The 20,606-nt window shown below is 38.3% G+C and overlaps 1 protein-coding gene and 1 long non-coding RNA gene across 10 annotated transcripts in view; one reads left to right on the top strand and one right to left on the bottom strand.

The window, feature by feature from the left end:
- Positions 1–7,351, top strand: part of LOC135206953 (histone-lysine N-methyltransferase 2C-like) — a 307,132-nt gene extending 299,781 nt beyond the window's left edge. For all 8 annotated transcript variants that reach the window (XM_064238492.1, XM_064238498.1, XM_064238497.1 and 5 more), the window contains one exon: positions 5,032–7,351. In XM_064238492.1, coding sequence (XP_064094562.1) covers positions 5,032–5,121 — 90 coding nt within the window. In that variant the 3' untranslated portion in view covers positions 5,122–7,351. The remainder of the gene's footprint in view (positions 1–5,031) is intronic.
- The window catches only part of LOC135206956 (uncharacterized), a 29,301-nt gene continuing 12,899 nt past the window's right edge, over positions 4,205–20,606 (bottom strand). Inside the window, exons 2-3 of one of the 2 annotated variants that reach the window (XR_010312851.1) lie at positions 9,880–10,002; positions 4,205–4,655 (exon numbers count right to left, since the gene is read on the bottom strand). This is a non-coding gene — a long non-coding RNA (uncharacterized LOC135206956). Of the gene's footprint in view, positions 4,656–7,382; positions 8,848–9,879; positions 10,003–20,606 lie in introns of those variants that run through there. The other variant, XR_010312852.1, reaches the window with a different exon arrangement.

Here is a 20,606-nt window from a genome sequence, read left to right as displayed (position 1 = left end):
AAGAGACATACTTGATAACTATCACCTACTATGGCTTGTTCATTCCTAATCTTAATTTAAGTGGACTTGCATACTCATTGATACTTTCATTTCTAACATGCCTAACAAATTGTAGCTACACCCACATTCTCTAGGTATGGAGTAAAATCCCACTCTTACATTCAATCTACTTGACCGTGTTCGTAGTACACATTGTTGTTAATGCCAATTGCAGGAACAATAAAAAATGCAGGTACATACTTCATTTCATCCATCTACTTTCATACGAAATAAGCATCTTGTTTTCAAACAAACCTCCCAGTGCATCTTTAGAATTCTCTCAATGTTACGCTCTATTTAGCCATAGGTAATCTTTTGCACACATTCACAGTTCACTTACCATGAGAAATACATTTTGCATCTGCTCTGTATCCTTTAATTTCAATTATTCACTCACATCTACATTATTCCAATAATATTCACCATGCAGGTACCCTCTCTCACAGCTAGTTTCTAAATGAGAGGGCTCATCACATCGAACCCCTTCCATGAAGTTTCTGTGCTCTGTAACATACATTTTGTACTTTTCATTCCATTCTTCATTTGCCCCAATTTTTTGCATACCCCAGCAACATGGCCCATCATACCACACTGGCTCTGAGGTGCTTACATATACAGTAACACAATAACCAATCAGACCACAGTTACCATGTACTTCTACAACTCTGTCTCAGGTCCTTGCCATGTGCCCTACTTTTACACACCTAAAATACCTAACTGGTATGGGCTTTTTTACACTTATTCTTTGACCAGAGTCACCACCCGCAAAACATTCACTCTTAATGTCTTCCTCCCCCACATCTAAAACATTTCTTGCTTGATCTTCACTTGACATTCATGTTACTACATTCATATTACTAGTTTTCCTTGGAGCACTTGCACTCCTTTCTCTCCTTCCATTAGTACTTGCTCTTCTAGGTGGCCTTCTTTTATCCATTCCTGCACTATAATCTTTTTAAAATTTCCCCATCACACAAACTGGATCATTCATGAGCGTCTGATCCTTCCTGTGTATCTCGTAGCACCTCATCACACTTCAGTTTCACCACATTTAACTTCCTTTTCTCTTCAGGGCTAGACATTATACTACCCAATTTGGCCACATAGTAAGGAATTTTCTCACTACCTAATGCTTCATTGTCACTGATCATTTTGTCACCTAATATCTACCTCACCAAGGTTTCAGACTGACACACATTTGTGTTTTTCATTCATTCATTCTTTGTCTCACCGAACACATTCTTCTTCCGATACCGGACTCCTTTAACCCTCTTACCCATAAATCTTTCTCACCAAACTTTTCCATACTGGATGTTTCATACTCCTTGAAAAAATTAACAATATCTCTACAGTTATACTACATTTTGATATCCAAGAGACTTCCCTAACCAAAATATTTCTTAAACCACCCCTTTTTTTCTGTTAATCTTACATTAGCATTAATCTCTTCTGCACTCCATTATCAATAATTCTTTCTTGATATAGTATGTAACAAATCCCTATTTCTATCCATTCTGTAAATATTGCGTGACTTATGACTTTCTTCCGTCTCCTTTTCCTTCACTATGCCTCTGATCCACTGAACTTGCCCCCCTGTTTTCATAATTTTTCTCATTGCATCAGCCATCTTTTATTCCATTCTTTTTCTCTGCCTCTCTCACTCACTTTTCCACGCATTTTCATTCCTTATTAACATTCCAAATTTCCACAAGTTTTCATATCTTATTAACATTCCAAATCTTCAATCTCCTGCAACCTGTCATTCTCATTCTCTTTTTCATGCCAACTTCTCATGCAAAGCCTTCATTTCTTCAGGCATCCTGTCCATTTTGTTGACTTTCATATCCATACAATTAACTACAAGCACACTATCACCGAACTGCTCCCCATTCCCTTTACTCTTGGAATGACCCCCCCAAAAAAAAAAAAAATGCTTACAACCAGACACTGATCATGGAACAGCTAATACTTTACACTAATAATTTTATTTTACAGTTAAACTACCTTATAGTGTTAACAAATATAAGTTAACCCTTAAACGCCGAAGCGGTAAAAAAAAAAAAAATTGTCTCCCGTGTGCCGGAGGAGTTTCGGAGTGAGCGCGGAAGCGGAAAAATTTTTTTTTTTTCAAAAAATCACAGCGCGCTTATTTTTCAAGATTAAGAGTTCATTTTTGGCTCCTTTTTTTGTCATTGGCTGAAGTTTAGTATGCAACCATCAGAAATGAAAAAAATTATCATTATCATATATAAATAATGCGATATATGATAGCGCAAAAACGAAATTTCATATATAATTGAATTCAAATCGCACTGTGCGCAAAACGGTTAAAGGTAACAAGTTACTTATTTTTTTGTTGTAATGTACACTAAATTGCAATCATTTTGGTATATAACATATTGTGAAACGATAAAAGCAACACAGAGAAAATATTATCACAAAATAATGCATGAATTCGTAACGCGCGGACGTAAACAAATATTTTTTTCAAAAATTCACCATAAATCTAAATATTGTCATAGAGACTTCCAATTTCTTTCAAAATGAAGACAAATGATTGTATATTACTATACTGTAAGAGTATTAGCTTACAATTGCAGTTTTCGACCATATCTGAAGAGTTAAAGTTGACCGAATGTCAAATTTTTATATATATATTTTTTATATGCAATTATTTCGGAAATAAGAAAAGCTACAACCCTCAAATATTTTTTGTTTTATTCTACATGAAATTGCGCATATTTTCATATATAAAACTCTATGAAATGCCTAATATGAAACTGAGCAAATATTCCGAGAATGGGACGTACGCATTTCGGAGATTTGTGGCGGAGAATCCGCGCGCGGAGGGAAGGAAAGATTTTTTTTTTTTTTAATTCACCATAAATCTAAATATTGTACTAGAGACTTCCAATTTGTTTCAAAAAGAAGATAAATGACTGAATATTACTAGACTGTAAGAGTTTTAGCTTACCATTGCGTTTTTTGACCATTTCGGTAGTCAAAGTTGACCGACAGTGGTTTTTTTCTATTTATCGTGATTTATATGCAAATATTTCAAAAATGAGAAAAGCTAAAACCTTCAATTATTTTTAGTTGTATTCTACATGAAATTGCGCACATTTTCATATATAAAACTTTATGTAACGGCTAATTTAAAATGGTGCAAACATTACCACAATCGCACATATGATTTTTTCGGAAGAGTTACCTCGCGGACGTAAAGAAAATTTTATTTTTTTCATAAATTCACCATAAATAAAAATATTGTGCTAGAGACTTCCAATTTGTTGCAAAATGAAGGTAAATGATTGAATATTACTAGAATATAAGCGTTTTAGCTTACAATTGCGTTTTTCGACCATTTCGGTAGAGACAAAGTTGACCGAAGGTTGAAAATTTGTCACTTATTTTTTATATGAAAATATTTCAAATTTGATAAAAGCTACAACCATGGGTTGTTTTTAGTTGTATTGTGCATGAAATTGCGCACATTTCCATATATAAAACTTTATGTAACGGCTAATTTTAAAATGGTGCAAACATTACCACAATCGCATGTATGATTTTTTTCGGAAGTTACCGTTTACGCGGACATAAGGAAAAAAGTTTTTTTCATAAATTTACCATAAATCGAAATATTGTGCTAGAGACTTCCAATTAGTTGCAAAATTAAGGTAAATGATTGAATATTACTAAAGTATAAGAGTTTTAGCTTACAATTGCGTTTTTCGACCATTTCGGTAGTCAAAGTTGACCGAAGGTTGAAATTTTGGCACTTATCGTTATTTACATGAAAATATCTCAAAACTGATAAAAGCTACAATCATGAGTATTTTTTGGTTGTATTCTACATAAAAATGTGCACATTTTCATATATAATACTCCATGTAACGGCTAATTTAAAATGGTACAAAAATTATGTCAAGGTGACGAAATAATTTCCGAGATGTGTCAGATACATTTTAGTGCAGCAAGAAAGAAATTCGCGCTTGTGCGCCTGCGTAACGATTGTAAACAAAAGAACACCTTGATCCCTGAACTCTCAGCATCCCCCAAGCGGCCGTGCATTCAAGAGTATTTTTGGCTGGTAGGGCTAAAAGTATTTTTCCGCAAATTTAAAAAAAAAAAACTTTTGTATGTCGACGTAAAATACGTCCAGTCGGCACCCAAGAGACAAAAAATGTCGACGTAAAATACGTCCAGTCGGCGTTTAAGGGTTAATTAGCTTACCAAAAAAAAAATTTTTTTAACCTAGATAAAAAAAAAAAAAAAAAGGAACTGCAAACCACTTGAGGTAACCGTCGGAACAGTCTGTTGACAGTTACCTGAATGATATCTTTACATTCTTTGTGCTACAAATACAGCAACAATCACATCATCCAAAATCCAAGTCAAAATAGGAAGGGCCCAACTTTTTTCATAAAATCATATCTCTCTTGGCACAAACCTTTGTTAGAAGTATGCATCATGGAATGGTAGAAGAGAAAGTGTGCAAGTATCATAACAGAATTCAGCCTTCCTACTAAAGCTCTCTGCTGCCAGCTCTCTAACCTCTCCGTTGCAGTCATCATTTGAGGGTACAGTTGGTGTCTCCTCTAAACAATCATTGTTAGCTACAATATAAAAAAAATAATATACAATATAATAAGTGACAAACAAAATAATTATTACAAACAAGTAAAAAGAGCAAAAAGTCAAGTTTCATAAATACAAATGCTTTACCATATTTTGTTAGTTAACAGATTTCAGTACTCGCTGGAAGGCCAACTTCCAAATTGTCTGTTGAGGTACCAGTGTATTGCTGCTGCACACGTTTACTGGGGGCATTATTAGTTGGACTACAAGTTGAGTATGTTACAGCACTGTTATAAGGAAAGGGCATCTGAAAAGTGCATGTTAGAGGAATTTATATTTTAATTAAGATTATTTTTTCCTTTAGGCTATAAGCAGTATTAACTTCATAATACATATTTATTCTTGTCATTTCAGCTGGCATATGATTACAAGTTTGATGAAGAAGAAGACCATAAGATTCCATGTCTTTGTGGTGCTGAAAATTGTCGAAAATGGATGAATTAAGGATTTAACACATAGCTGTTTTAGTATATGAAGAGATCTGGTATAGCATTGTGATGTGTATGTACAGTATATACCTTATATGTATACTGTATGTGTGTTTGTATATGTGGTAGGTTGGTCTTGGTGATGTGGCAATTGATAAGTGTTGTCTGTAGCTGTGCCTTGAATCATGGACATTTAGCATTTTTTACTTCATTCATTTTTTATATTTGTTTTTAAAGTAAATCGGATTGGTATGAAAATAAGTATGATACTTTGTTCTGTATGGGTAGATGTAGCAAGATGGGTAAGGTGAGTGACAGTGGTGTTTTAAAAGGGGAAAGTTGTTGTATTATGTAGATAATTTTCCTTTTTTGTTGTGCGAAAGCTCCCCATGAATATTTCTCCATGTTTTCTGTGTGAAGTACTTTTATCATGATTAAGAGTAGTGTATCATCAATACATGGTTTTCATTTTAAGGGGGACAGAAGTTGGGTCTGATGTAGTTTATAGTAGGTAATGATAAGGGATGCACAGAAGACTTCCTCTAGTGGAACAACCCTCTTTATATATATTATATATATATTTATGTATTTGTGTGGTTGCTCTATTTTTATGGACTCCCAAATAAAATTTGGTGTTTTTTATATTATATGGCATGAATTAAGAAGAGCTAAGTGCCTTGTGCAAGGAAGTCAGCTTTCCAAGTCAGGGATTGGAATTATGAAATACTTTGTGTAGTTAAAAGTGCAATTTTTGTCCAAAAGAGAATACAATTAGACAATTCAACTGGTTCATATCTATATATTAAAAGCAATAATATCCCTGTGTCACAAGTATCCCCATTTCACACCATTGTACAGAAAACCTGCCAGTTAACAGATAAAATGGTCAGGTGTATTATGGCAAGATAAAGAAATTGACTTGCTATGCACTTGCAAGACTATGATATATGGTACAGTTCCCCATCAGTGGGTGAAGCTCGCATGCTTCATGCTTGTGTATTGTCAGGGCCTTTAATCTGAAGGAGCACTTACATGTTTTATATTAAAAATGTGATTTATTTATAATAGGAACGTCAGAAGAGGCCAAGCAAGCCTCCAGCTCAAGTGCAATTTCAGATATTTTTCTTTTATTGTTTTCATTGGATTGTAACTTTCTACTTGCCATGGTCCTTCCAAAAATACTAGGGTATATAGTCATGACACAAATCCGTCGCTCAATTGAGATATTCGACAGTACCCAGGTAATTAACCTTTTTATGCCTCTTATTCTCTTCTGGTAGGAAGTTACAATTCTATTGTAGGGATATTTTATACACAAGGATTTAAGGTGGTCTGTCATTTTATCTTTAAGCATTGCAGTCTATCCACCTCATTTATGTCAAGCAACTTTTAAGTAATGTATAGAAATTATATTGTTTACATGTACAATTTTGTATGATTTTTTTTTAAATGTTGCTGTCAAATTTTATGCCTAAAGAATTCATTAGTTTCTGAAAGACTTATAGCCAATATCGTCTAAGACATCTTGGTTACTTTGGCATATTTTCATATTGTAACCAGTAAATGTGTCAGAGTGATGAGATGTCAAAATTGTATAGTTTTTATATAATACATAGTTGTTGGCCCATCTGTTTTAATGTAATTTATTTCTTTTTTCATAAGACCATATTGTATTTCTAAGGTTATTTAGCTATACGACTTATTGTGTATCCTGCACTAAAAGGCTGGTACAGTATATGCAATGTAATCCAGTATCCTTTTGGATGTATAAATTTTTACAGTAGCTTGGCTGTTCTTGATGATCGGTACAAAAACACAGGTAAATAGTATTTGTCCATGAATTGTAAATGGCAAAGGAGTGGCTGTTAGTGTGAGAAGACTCCTTTATAGAATCTTGTCAATAGTGAATCTTAACAAGTAATCTTGGAATTGCTAATGCAACCTGAGCTTACTTTTATTTTTTCTTGCATGCTGTCCACAGTAACAGCTCCCAAACTCTCCCACCTTTACAATTGTATGATATCAGATATTTAAGTATTACGTCTTATCTACCCCTTGTAAAGTGTGTAATTTACCCCTGATAAGATAGTTTAAGTTTCCCAAGCATTCTCATGTTTGATGTGTTGGTCAGAAGCCAATTTGGCCTATGGATGTACTATTGTATGTATGGCATTCTGACAATTGAACAGTGTCAATATGTAAATAAGTTGTTGAATACAGTCAATAAATCATTTTTCATGTAGAAAGGTTTCAATCTTTACCTTTATAGTACAGACAAACAAAGCTGACACGGCATGAATAAGGACTGCCAACTTCAATATTGATTTTATTGTAATTTGTCAGGACTCCAACTAAACTGCATAACCAACTTTCTATCATAATTATGCACCATCTTTTGCTGTTGCTTTTACAAGAACAGGTTACAGGCTTGGGTTTGGTTTTGAGTACCTAATACAATTGTTGACCCGTATGCTCCATCACTGTAAGGGTGAACATCATACAAATGAACTAGATTCCAAATGACTGACAGCCATTAAACCACAGGGTCAAGGGTGCAAACAGGTGGTTCATACTGAGTGTTATCAGTTAATGTTAAGGTAGTAAAATTTCTACAGGACTCATGTGAAAGCAAGTAACTTGCCTCAGACAATAAGGAAGCAGGAACACTTAAATATTTTGACTGTAAGAAACCCATTCATCAACAAACTAGCAGGCCATATACAATAATTTTTTTTTTTTGTAGCCTCGCATTGTAACAGGAAAGCAAACTCGCAGGCCATATACAATAATTTTTTTTTTTTTAGCCTCGCATTGTAACAGGAAAGCAAAGAGAACAGAGTTTTAAGTATAATCCAGCTTTTTCGTTCTTTTAACATATTGGGAACAGAGTTAGGTTTGGTATCTACTTCCATCTAGTTACCATCCACTACTTACTTCAGGGAGATAGTTAAGTTGAACTTACAATGGTCTCATTAAATATGTAAAAGTTCATCTGAATTTAAGAATAGCTCGGGCACTAGAATTATAGACAAGACGATCCTAAACTTGGACTGCATCAGCCTTATTTCCACAAATTGAAGACAACTAAAGATCAGAAGTAACCATAAAAAAAATCAAATGATCAAAAAAGACCAAGACCACCACCCTCTTCGGATATTACTACCTTCTTTCAGAGACTGTGGATAATGACCCTGAAGAAATGTTACTATGTCTTGTCAGAGTACTGTGTGCTTATTTAAAAAGAAATTTTACTATGTCTTGTCAGAGTACTGCGTGCTTATTTAAAAAGAAATTTTACTATGTCTTGTCAGAGTACTGCGTGCTTATTTAAAAAGAAATTTTACTATGTCTTGTCAGAGTACTGCGTGCTTATTTAAAAAGAACTCGACATCTCAAACCTAGATGTTGAAGGCTTTTTGTTAGCACAGGCCGCGTTTTGGTTAAGGGAAACTATCAGGAATGCATATTTGACATAAGTCTGAGCTCTAATATGGCATTCAAGAAGAATGTCTGTTCTGACAATTTCAAAAGCTGGCCTATGGCTAAGACAGACAACTTTCACTTCCTTTTACTTGAAGAACGATGCCCATAGGTCCTCGGACACTTTCCTTGCATCCAGTAGTGGCTGTTCAACAAGTTGTGTGGGTCAGTTTGTATCTAGTCTTAAGATGAAGGTATGAAAGTAGACTGAATGAGATGACAGCTTTCTTTTCTTTTCTGTGTTTTCTATCTACTTCTTTACCTACGGGCAGTAAGAAGAATAATTCCATCATTGACTGGAACAAACTAGATACAGGTAAGTACAGATAGCCATGCTGTTACAGTGATCAATAGTATACTAACCACTAGTTCCATGCAACGTAAAAACACCATACAAAAAAAAAGAATAGTATAAGATACCTTTCAGTAGCAACCCATCCCTCTCTTTAGCAAAGAGAGAGGGATGATAACAAACCCACTTAAGATATGACAATGTATGAAACACCCAGAAATATGAACCCAAAGCTACTGTATGAAACACCCAGAAATATGAACCTAAAGCTACTATCACACGTTTTACAGTTAAGGTCAACTGTCTTCAAATTTCTTTTATTAAGAAACTGACTAAAGATGGCAAACTTTCAGTCAATATGCTACTTACCTCCCACCAATGATTAAGTCTATCCTAATGTTAAGAATGAAGGTTTGTTTCGTATATGAACAAGACAAATTTTTTAAATTTGTACTTTTCATGATTAACAAACCTGATGACTTAACATATAAAGGTCCCACCTCTAACCACCCCTTTGACAGTTAAAACTGGGTTGGAAGAGTAACTGATACAATCAAGAGATGCCAAAGGCATTGTGGGAGCTCCCACATAGCTTGTTATCAAGCACAGACGGCAATAGTTCCTTGCGTATACAATTTTATTAATTTTACTTGTTTTCCATCTGGTGCTTGAAGATTCATTATAATGTTAAGGTTTGTTAGTTATGAAAAACACAAATTGATTAAAAAAATTTGTCATTTTTAAACTTTTGAACAGAAATTTTAATCTTTTACTTCAAGTGAATAAGTACTATTCTCCCCATCTCTGCCAACCAAAGCAGAGATAAAAAACTAGAAATCTTAATTAATGAAGCAATACAATGATGCACGTTAAACAAATTTAAAGACTACTCTTATTTTGAAGAAAATCCATATTCAAAAGTGTCAGCTTAAAAATGTTTAAAATAAAAATTTACATAAATTATTGCTCCTAAGTATATAAACCAGAGCCTTTTATACTTACAGTATCCTTCAGAGCGAGCTGAGAGCAGTTGTTGAACTAGCTGACCATTGGAGATGGGGGGAGCAGGGAAATTATCCACACTTGTTTCATGTCACCAATCTCTTTCTCCTTCTGGTTTGTATACTTAGGAAAAATACAAATTGCATTTAAAATTATTTACTTTTTCCTATGGAACTATAAGACAATGCCTTATACCCCTTGGGTGGGATGTACAGTCAACCCATGGTATTCATGAGGGATGTAAACCACAAACCCCAACAAATAGCTAGAATTTGTGAATAACTGTACTTAAAACCCTTATAAAAACAATTAGAACTGCCTATTTTGATAGTTAAAATAATGCTTATACCTAAGTATTTTAATAGATTTATCACAAAAAGTACATCTTATGAAAATTAAAATACAGTAATTGGTGAGTGAATATTTGTTTGTTAAAAAATCCGTGAATTTTCCGCAAATGAGGAGTATACGTTCATAGAGAAATCTACAAATAGGTTGAGTCAGTGAATTGTGAGCCCCCAAATAGGGGTTGACTGTACAGTATTCCCTATAACTGACTGTAGCTTGATAACTCCTGTAAGTACCATGACTCCTGTAACCTCCTACCAGTCTGGTAAAATGGCTGACAAGAGCAATTGGGCCCCGGGCTAGAGTACCCTGCATTACAAGCGAGTTACTTGAAGTAAGGAAATTTTCAGAGGACCATATCATCTCGTGCAAAGACCTCATGTCAGGAATATAGTGGTACCTTGCTTGTCGAACGTTTATGTCGAATATTCCATTTTTTAAACTGAATTTGAGAAAATTTTGTATCGTTTGTTGAACAAAATGCTCTTACTTCGAAACGACAGATTATCTTGTTTACACTTGTATTTGCCAGCCTACTGCATCCTACAAGAGAAACCTACTGCATCCTACAAGAAAAACCTACTGCATCCTACAGGAAAAACTGTATTAACATGTTTTTTTCATTTACAATACAGGCAGTCCCCAGTTATCAGCGGGGTGCTGATAAGCAAAAAACGCCATTAACTGAAACTCAGCGATTTATGGCACAGAGTTTCGGCTAATGGCGCCTCTGTTAGGTTAGGTTATGGTGCCATAACGCTATTATTAGGACCTTATGAAGCCGACAATCAAAACTTGGCCCATTACGGCGCCATAAATCGCTGATTTTATGGCGCTAGACAAGTGCCATAAAACTGGATTGCCATTTACCGAGACTACAGATGTACAAAATCGAATAATAGGGTGGTGACATCACAAGCAGCTGACTTGAGACTGAATGAGGGAGCATTGATATGTTGAGGAGAGAAGAAGAGTTAAAATATTACTGTATGTATGTAAAAGCAATAACTATTCACATAAAAAAGGGAATTTCACAATAAATTTAACAATGATAAAATATAACTGTATTAATGAAATATGAAAAAATATGAGAAACTATCAAATTCAATGCAGAAACAATAAAACTTCCTTAATTGAGCCAGTGTTTGGTGCACAGAGTGAGACGGTATAGTTTAATCATATTTAACAAAATAGTAAATGAAAGAACAAAGCTTTTCACAATAAAATTTAGCATAAACTATTAACAAAATGATATTGTTATGTTACAATAAAGTTTCATACATACTTACCTGGCAGATATATACATAGCTAAGACTCCGTCGTCCCCGACAGAAATTCAAATTTTGCGCGCCACTCGCTACAGGTAGGTCAGGTGATCTACCGCCTGCCCCTGGGTGGCAGGACTAGGAACCATCCCCGTTTTCTATCATATTTTCTCTCTTCCACCTGTCTCCTGCGGGGAGGCTGGTGGGCCTTTAATTGTATATATCTGCCAGGTAAGTATATGAAACTTTATTGTAACATAACTATCATTTTCATACAATCAACTTACCTGTCAGTATATACATAGCTGATTGGCACCTTCGGTGGAGGGTAAGAGACAGCTACTATATGGAATAGACAGGTAAACAACATATGTTGTAGGTATAAATAAAACCTTGGTTCCTACCTGATAGGTGGTAGACTTGGTGGGTGTTTGCCCAGTAGTCTGCATCACCTCAAGAAACTTTAGCGAGATATGTGATCTATGGCCAAGAGTTCTTGTGGGTCTGCCGATGGGGTCTTACCCACTTACTCAGCAGAGCCTAAAAGGACTTTGTCAATGGGTGCTGATCCACTTATATGACAATACAACCTTATGAAGGAGGCACAACAAACCAATCCCGACCACCTGATCCTAACCATGTGTTAGAACTAAGGATTGTTACGAGTTATCCCCGAACTCGTCACAACAACCGTAACTCAAAAACCACTACGCACACATACATAATTTTTCAAAAAAAAAAAATTATACTCAACTAATTGGATATGACGAGAATTCTCTTATGAACAACATAGACGGCCGCCCGTGCGAGCCTGAATCCTCCATTGTTCGAAAAAGATTCTCGACCATATCCAAACAGAAGAACAGTATATACATTTTAAGATTGGGTGTCGGCTCCCGTACCCAGAATCGTATCTGCCGATACGATAGGACCTAGAGAAAAGCACTTCTCATACGTCACGCACGTCTTTCAAGTAATGAGATGCAAATACTGAGGTTGCATCTCCAATATGTCGTATCTATATGTTTTTAAGCGACATATTCTTATAAAACGAGAGAGACGTCGCAACCGCTCTTACTTCAATGAGCTTTTACCCCTCAGTAGTTGTAATTGTTCGTCAGGACAGACCTTATGAGCGTCCGTAATGACGCTTTCTTACAAAGAACGCTAGAGCATCTTTGACATCAGTCTTGTGGGTCTTTTACCGCGCACCAAAGACCTTGTCTAGAGCCTCCCAACTGACGCTTCCTCTGAAGATAGAACTTCAGAGCTCTAACAGGGCATAGAGACCTCTCTGCTTTCTCTGTCTACGAGACTAGACATTCCTTTGACTTCGAATGACCTAGGCCAGGGATTCGTGGGATTCTCGTTTTTTTTCGCTAAAAACAGAGTCTTAAACGAGCAAATCGCCGAGTCCCCCTTGAATCCTACTTTATCCTGCCAGAGCTTGTAACTCACTAATTCTTTTTGCCGTCGCTAACGATAAAAGAAATAGGCATTTTCTAGTTATGTCTACTAAATGATTGCCGATGCGGAGGCTCGAATCTATCCGAAGACAGATATTTGAGGACTACGTCCAAGTTCCAGTTCGGAGGTACTGGTTCCTTAGACTTTGAAGTCTCAAAAGATCTTATGAGATCGTGGAGATCTTTGTTATTTGCCAGATCTAAACCTCTGTTCCTGAAATACAGCCGAGAGCATACTCCTGTATCCCTTTATTGTGGATAAGGCTAGATGAGATTTTACTCTCAGGAATAGCAAGAAATCAGCAATTTCCGCTATAGAGGTAGAGGAGGAGGACAACTTCTTGGCTCTACACCACCTTCTAAAGACCTCCCACTTCGACTGGTATACTTTCGATAGTCGAAAGGCAGTCGAGCGGAGAGCGGGGAGGTTTTGATTGGTACCTCTTGAAGTGTGGTTGTTTGAGAAGATCCGTCCTTTCTGTAGGGATCTTGGAAAGTCTACGATCCACTCTACCACCTCCGTGAACCATTCCTGGGGCCGGCCAAAAGGGGGCTATTAAAGTCATCCTCGTCTCTTTTGACGCCACAAACTTTTTCAATACTAACCCCAGGATTTTGAATGGGGGAAAGCGTAAACGTCCACTCGAGACCAGTTTAGCAGGAAGGCGTCTACCATAATTGCTCTTGGGTCTTCCACGACCGAGCAAAACACTGGGAGCCTTTTTGAAATGTATGTTGCGAAGAGATCCCACATGAGGAGTTCCCCACAGAGACCAGAGATCGAGACACACTTCCTCGTGCAGAGTCCATTCTGTATGAAGGACCTGGTTCCTCCTGCTGAGACCTGTCCGGCCCTCCGGAACCTCACTTCCTTACTCCCTGTACGAACCTTTGTCAGCAGGGAGGGTTTTATGTTCCTGTGAGACGTCCAAAGTAATAGGTCCCTCGTGAGTTCGTAAAGGAACGAGGAGTGTGTCCCTCCCTGTTTCCGAATGTAGGCAAGTGCGGTGGTGTTGTCCACGTTTACTTGCACTATCTTGTCTCTCACCAGAGGTTTCTAGGCTCTTCAAAGCCAGGTGTACGGCGAAGAGCTCTTTGCAATTTATGTGCCAGGACACCTGTGCTGGTTCCCAGGTGCCTGACACTTCCTCCGAGCCTAATGTCGCTCCCCAACCCGAACTCTCCGACGCGTCGGAGAACAACACTAGGTCTGGGTTCTGTGATCTTAGAGAGATCCCTTTGTTCTCTTCCAGAGGTAGCAACCACCACTGTAGGTGTGCCTTTACCTCCACTGGAATGGGAAAAACGTCCGACAGTTGTCCGTTTTTTCCAGCTCCAAGACTTCTTGAGGAAGAATTGAAGTGGACGGATATGAAGTGTCTTCCGAGAGGGAAGAATTGTTCCAGCGAGGAAAGCGTCCCCAGAAGGCTCAACCATTCCCTCGCTGACGTTTGCTGCTTCTCTAAGAAGAGAGAGATTATCCTCAAACCTTTTCTTGCGAAGGAAAAACTCGAAAACCCCGAGAATCCATCCGAATCCCCAGAATAGAACTAGGTCTTTGTCTGGGGTCAGCTGAGACTTCTCGAGGTTCACAAGCAATCCCAACGCCTTGGTCAAATCCAGAGTTAACTTTAGGTCCTCCAAACACTGTCTCTCCGATCTGGCCCTGATGAGCCAGTCGTCTAGGTACATCGAGACATTCACTCCTTTGAGATGAAGAAATCTCGCCACATTCCTCATCAGGCTTGTGAAGACCTGAGGAGCTGTGGACAGGCCGAAACACAAGGCTCTGAACTGAAAAGATCCTTCCCCCCGTCATGAAACGGAGGTACTTCTTCGACGAAGGTGGATCGGGACGTGAAAGTAGGCGTCTTGGAGATCTAGAGACACCATCCAATCTCCTTGTCGTAATGACGCTAGGACTGAAGCAGAAGTCTCCATGGAGAACTTCTCCTTCTGAACAAATTTGTTCTAGAGCGCACGTCTAGTACTGGTCTCCAGCTCCCGAGGCTTTCGCCACTAGAAAAAGGCGATTGTAAAACCCGGGGAGTTTTGATCCAGTACTAGTTCTACTGCACTCTTTTGTCCCACATTTGTTCCACCATCGATCGAAGAGTATCCCTCAGCACAGGATCCTTGTACTTGGCTGATAGTTCCCTTGGTATTGACGTTAGGGGCGGAGTATTCAGGAAAGGGATACGATATCCCTTTCCTTATGATATTTAGTGAAGACGCGTCTGCGTCTATCAGTGTCCAGGCCTCCACGAATCCCAGGAGCCTGGCACCTACTGGTGCTTGGAGGAGAAATGTTTCATTTCCCTTTTTAAAGGGACGAAAGGCGGACCTACCTCTTCTCTCTGGAGCCTTCCTTCTTGCGGGAGGTCTGGAGATCGGACCACCTCGAAAGGGCTGCATAGAAGTGCTAGGTTCTTTCTTGTCCGAAACTAAAGCAGGTTTCTTCTTCCTAGCTGACTGCGTCAGAAGATCCTGTGTCGCCTTCTCAGTTTAAAGAGTGAGCTACATCCTTCACTAACTTAGAAGGGAACAAATAGTCCGACAGAGGTGCATATAGTAGAGCTGCCCTCTGAGCATGCGAGACTGCCTTTGTTAAGAAGGCGCCATACACTGTCCTTTTCTTCAAAAGACCTGCTCCAAATAATGAAGAGACTTCCAAAGATCCATCCTGTACTGCTTTGTCGATGCAAGACAAAATGCATAACAGGGCTTCAGTTTCGATTCCCTGCGAATCGTGAGCTTTCTTGGACATCACCCCAAGGGACCAATCTAAGAAGTTGAAGACTTCCAATACATGGAAAAGTCCCTTGAGGAGATGATCCAGTTCTGAAATACTCCATGTAATGCGAGCAGAATTAAGACTTGGACGCCTTGAAGCGTCAACTAACGTCGAAAAGTCTGCCTCTGTAGTAGAAGGGAGAGCGATACCCATATCCTCCCCCGTCTTGTACCATATGCCTCTTTTCCCAGCTAATCTTGCTGGAGGCATGCAAAATACTGTCCTGACTAAGTCTTTCTTCGACTTCATCCAGGAGTCTAAGGCGTGTAAAGCCCGCTTCATCGAGATGGTGGGCTTCATCTTCAGAAAAGACGAAGGCTTCTTCGCCTTCGCACTCGAAAAGAGCGAGCGCGAAGGAGGAGCAGCCGGAGTCAAACTCGTCTCCGTATTCCTCCAGAAGCAGGGTAGTCAACACCTTATAGTTGGACAAGCCCTCTCTTCCATGATCGTCATCATCCGAGTTTTGCTCCAACTCGTGATAATTCTGAGTTTCTGTTCTCCTTTCAGAACTTTCCTCTTCTGGAGGAGACAAACTCCTGATCGGAGAGGGGCTAAGGGAATGAAAGTCTTTTTTCCTTTTTCCCGTTTGATCGACTTGGAAGGCGTCACAACCTGCGGCTTCTCTTGCGCTTTAGAAGACGTCTTGTATGACGCTTCCCGCTCTCCGAGCGTCATGTATGACGTCTCTTGTTGACGTTTTGATGACGCTTCGCGTCTGGAAGACGCTTCGCTCTCTAAGGGCTTCCTACTCGGCGTCACAATCTTGGACGGAGCGTCACGTCTAAGATCCGCTTGAAATGACGCTTCACTTCTAAAAGACGTCTTTCGATCTTCTTGTCTTACTACACTCTCGTCAGCCCCGTTCTTCGAGCAGGTGCGAGAGGACGAGACTTCTTAATTGGAAGCGTCACGTCCTTCCGACGAGGCGCTAAAAACTCCCACAAGAGATGACAGTTGTTCCTGAACCCGCCATAATTATCTTTCTTGAGGCTTCTCCTACGTCTAGTGCATGACGCCTTCTCGTCATCACTCGGGGAAGGAAGCATGATGTGGTACTTCCTCATAAGCTCAGGTGACGCTGACGCCACCTTCGCCTTCTTAATAGCAGACGGGCGTCATCCGAGAAGCGCTCTGGGCTTGAATCAATGTCTTGCTTCATATGACGCTTCAGCGGTCTCGATAATTTCGACTCCTTCCACCCTCAGAGGGAGAGGGAGAGGACGAGAAACACTCGCGAAGGACGCTTTTTCTATAGCGCCCTTGAGCTGGCTGCCATGAAGAAGCAGAGCTAGCTGAAGGGACGTCTGACCGTTGGGGATTCCCCACGACCTCCTTAAGGCTTTCGACTTTCTTCTCCTCTGGGCATGTGAGCTTGGAAGAGGTCTAGGCCTGGGAGCGCCGCAGGGACGATCAAACGCCCCTCCACAACACTGATAGGACTCACTTCACTAAAATGTTCACTATCACTAGCCTTACCTTTCGAGTCAGCCATCATTGGTTTTCATGTCTCGAATAGTCGCTTTCAGATTGGCGATTTTCCGATGCCGAATCCGAAAAGACACTCTGAGAATGAGATTTATAGGGAGAATCTACAGTAGTAGGGTTAGAATTATCCGTGAAAGGCTCAATAGGCCTTGAATTCCCACCTTTCAGTCGTCTAACTCTATCCCTCTCTAACTTCTTCAAATAAGAAGTCAAAGTCTTCCATTCTTCTGCATTCAAACCCTCGCATTCCTTACAAGTGTTAAAAGCAGAACACTGAACCCCCCTACATTTACGGCATACAGTGTGAGGATCAACCGAAGCTTTCGGTATCCTCACCCTGCAGCCTACATTCACACACATTCTCACACTCACATTAGAATCAGACATTACTGAGAAAATTCCAAAAGAGTTATTCCAAAAACAGTCCACAGTAGCGAATGCCAAAACACGATCCAAATACGTCACCAAAAAGCCGAAAAAATCGTTGATCAAATGTTGAAAAAAGAATCCAAGTCAGGAGGTAATAACAACAATGTTGATACCACCGGCGACAGAGAAAATATGATAGAAACGGGGATGGTTCCTAGTCCTGCCACCCAGGGCAGGCCGGTAGATCACCTGACCTACCTGATAGCGAGTGGCGCGAAATTTGAATTTCTGTCGGGGACGACAAAGGAGTCTTAGCTATGTATATATCTGACAGGTAAGTTGATTGTATGAAACAAAATCATTCGTCACTGCGGTGATGCACAGCTAACTTGAGATAGAGGGAGGGGGCATTTATATTTTTAAGGAATATTGAATGTATTTTAAGTTATCGTACGTAATGATATTGTTGAAGAGAGAAAAGGAGACAGTAAAATTTTTACTATAACGTGTGTAAAAGCAGTACCAATTCACATAAAAAAAATAAAATTTTATTTCACAACAAATTTAACAATGATAAAACATGAAAACAATCAAATGCAATACAGAGGGGAGAAAAAAAAAATAAATAAAAAAAAAAAAAGCTTACTTGACCCAGTGTTCGGTGTACTGAGACAATAGAGAAGAGAGATGAAAGACACGGGTTTGCTTCCTACCGACTTACCAGCCGAACTGGGATGATTATTAACCCGTTCCTTTCGCTTACACTAAATTTGCCCAAATCACTTCTTTTTGTTACGGTAAAATACCTATCTGGTGACAACTGCTTTTTATGATTTTTTACCACTGCATAACTCGGCTCCATAATAAACACACTGACGTCGCATTCAGGTGCCTTTGAGTGTTCGCTTAAACAGCTTCCTTGTGAAAAATTATTTAATCTCTCTTTCCTGTTCTTGCATTCTTTACTTAATTATTTATTATTTGCAAAACCCTCATGTTTATTCTAAATTCTGCTGTTTGCCAACAGTAAGTTGATGTATTGTGGCATAATTAATCTCTTTCATGCACTTAGATCCAAGTGTAAATACGTCAACTCTCTCTCTCTCTCTCTGTCACAATCGGACACTAGTCTTTGATTATTCTTTTAAAATGTGAATAACATTTTTGTTATCAACCTTTGCCTACTGCGACTATTTCGGCTTCCTCAAGGGCTTTTGGTCTTTCCTCCCTCCATCCCCAAGCCAGCCAGGCACCATTTTCACCAAACAGTTCATAAATTGTAGATGGAAACTAAATTTTTTCAAAAAATTTTACTCATATACCATACTGTTTTATTACTTTACACTCTTAATTTAATTTTTGAACACCTCAATACACAGTCCCCGGCTTACGACGGGGGTTCCATTCTTGAGCCGAAAATTGTTGTAAGTCTGAACATAGTAAAAAATCCTAAGAAAACCTTACTTTTAATGCTTTGGGTGTATTAAAAACTATGTAAACTGCATTTTTATTGCATTTTTCATCAAAAAACCTTCAAATATTGATTATTCTGCCTTTTTGGAGTTGTATTTCTTCTGTCAGATCGGCATCGTAAACCTGGAAATAATTTCTGAGGAATATAATTGAAAAGCATCGTAACCTCAGAACATTGTAAGGCGAACGCATCGTAAGCCGGGGAATGCCTGTAATAGAAACAATGTAAGGGGACTTTTTGGGTTGGCTGGAATGAATTATCCTGATTCTTTTTATTTCTTATGGGGATAATTTGTTTAATATTTTGAACAAATCTTATTTTGAACATCCTTCTGGAACAGATTAAGTTCAAAGTCTGAGGTACTATTGTTGAAAAAAAAAAAAAAAAAAAAGTGAAACTTTTTTTTTTTTTTTCACTTTGTTCTTTCTAACTTTTGAGTGTAGTGTCCACCCTTTATGGTCCTTGATTTCTACTCTTCGCTCACTTCAAAATTTTACGAGTGGGTTTTTTTTGGGGGAAAAGTTTAAATTATTTATAATGGTTAGTTCGTGCTCTTGCTTTGGAGGCTCATTCAGTTTCAGAATGTTACGTTTTAAGTTTGGAAAAGCATCAATAGTTTGCAACCATAAAATTCCTCCTTTAAAGTGATTAAATTTAATACTAGAGTTTTGAGACTGAACGAAAACCTTTAATCCACCTCAAAAGTTTACTTCTAGTCCCAGCGTTTGAAGACGGGTAGTGCATTTTCACTCAGCAGCCGAGAAGGGCGGGTCAACTCTTCTTTTCTGTAATTTTCACCTATCCAGCCTAAATTTTATCATGAAGCATTGAGTGACTAGTGTGACCGTGGTCGAGGATGATCCTGCTTGGAAGTGCGAGCTCTTGGATTGCTTCTTTTTTGAGGCTACTATACCATGGAGTTACAGCAAGTTTACATCGACACGTGAATTAACTAAGACAGCTGCAATTGACCTAGAGAGGCTTGCTTAGAGTGGAGGTAAGTTGCAAATCACATTGATGCTTGTGCCTTGTAAATTTCACTCAAGTTACGCATTCATTTTGAATGAATTGTCTCCTTAACCTGAACTATAAAAAAAAATCATCCAAAGGACCAACCATATTGTTTTTATTAAAATTTAAAATTTATTGCCGGTTTAATTACTTATATTTGTGAGGTGTCGGTTTTATTTTTTCTCGTTCGAGTTCATATTTGTCCGATCTTCATACATTTATTATATTAATTGGCAATTAAATAGTTTGATATATTTTCGTATATTTGCTCTCTATTAATAGAGCGTATTTATCGCATATTTATAGATCCTGAGGACTTTTCTGATATTGGGGGTTATTAGTGAGGTCGCATCATCGGTCTTCATAGGGACAGATACCTCGCTTAAATGACAAGAAGCAATAAGACAACCTATGATCCTGAGCCATTTTCTCGAATACATATTTCAGTGAAAGTTCTGTTTATGTAAAATAAATATTTAAATTCGCTCTTGATTATAATTTATTGCCATTTGATA

This window comes from Macrobrachium nipponense, chromosome 31, assembly GCF_015104395.2.
Source record: "Macrobrachium nipponense isolate FS-2020 chromosome 31, ASM1510439v2, whole genome shotgun sequence".
Lineage (NCBI taxonomy): Eukaryota > Metazoa > Arthropoda > Malacostraca > Decapoda > Palaemonidae > Macrobrachium > Macrobrachium nipponense.
Note: the sequence above shows the minus strand (reverse complement) of the source record. Positions and strands in the feature narration are given on the sequence as shown.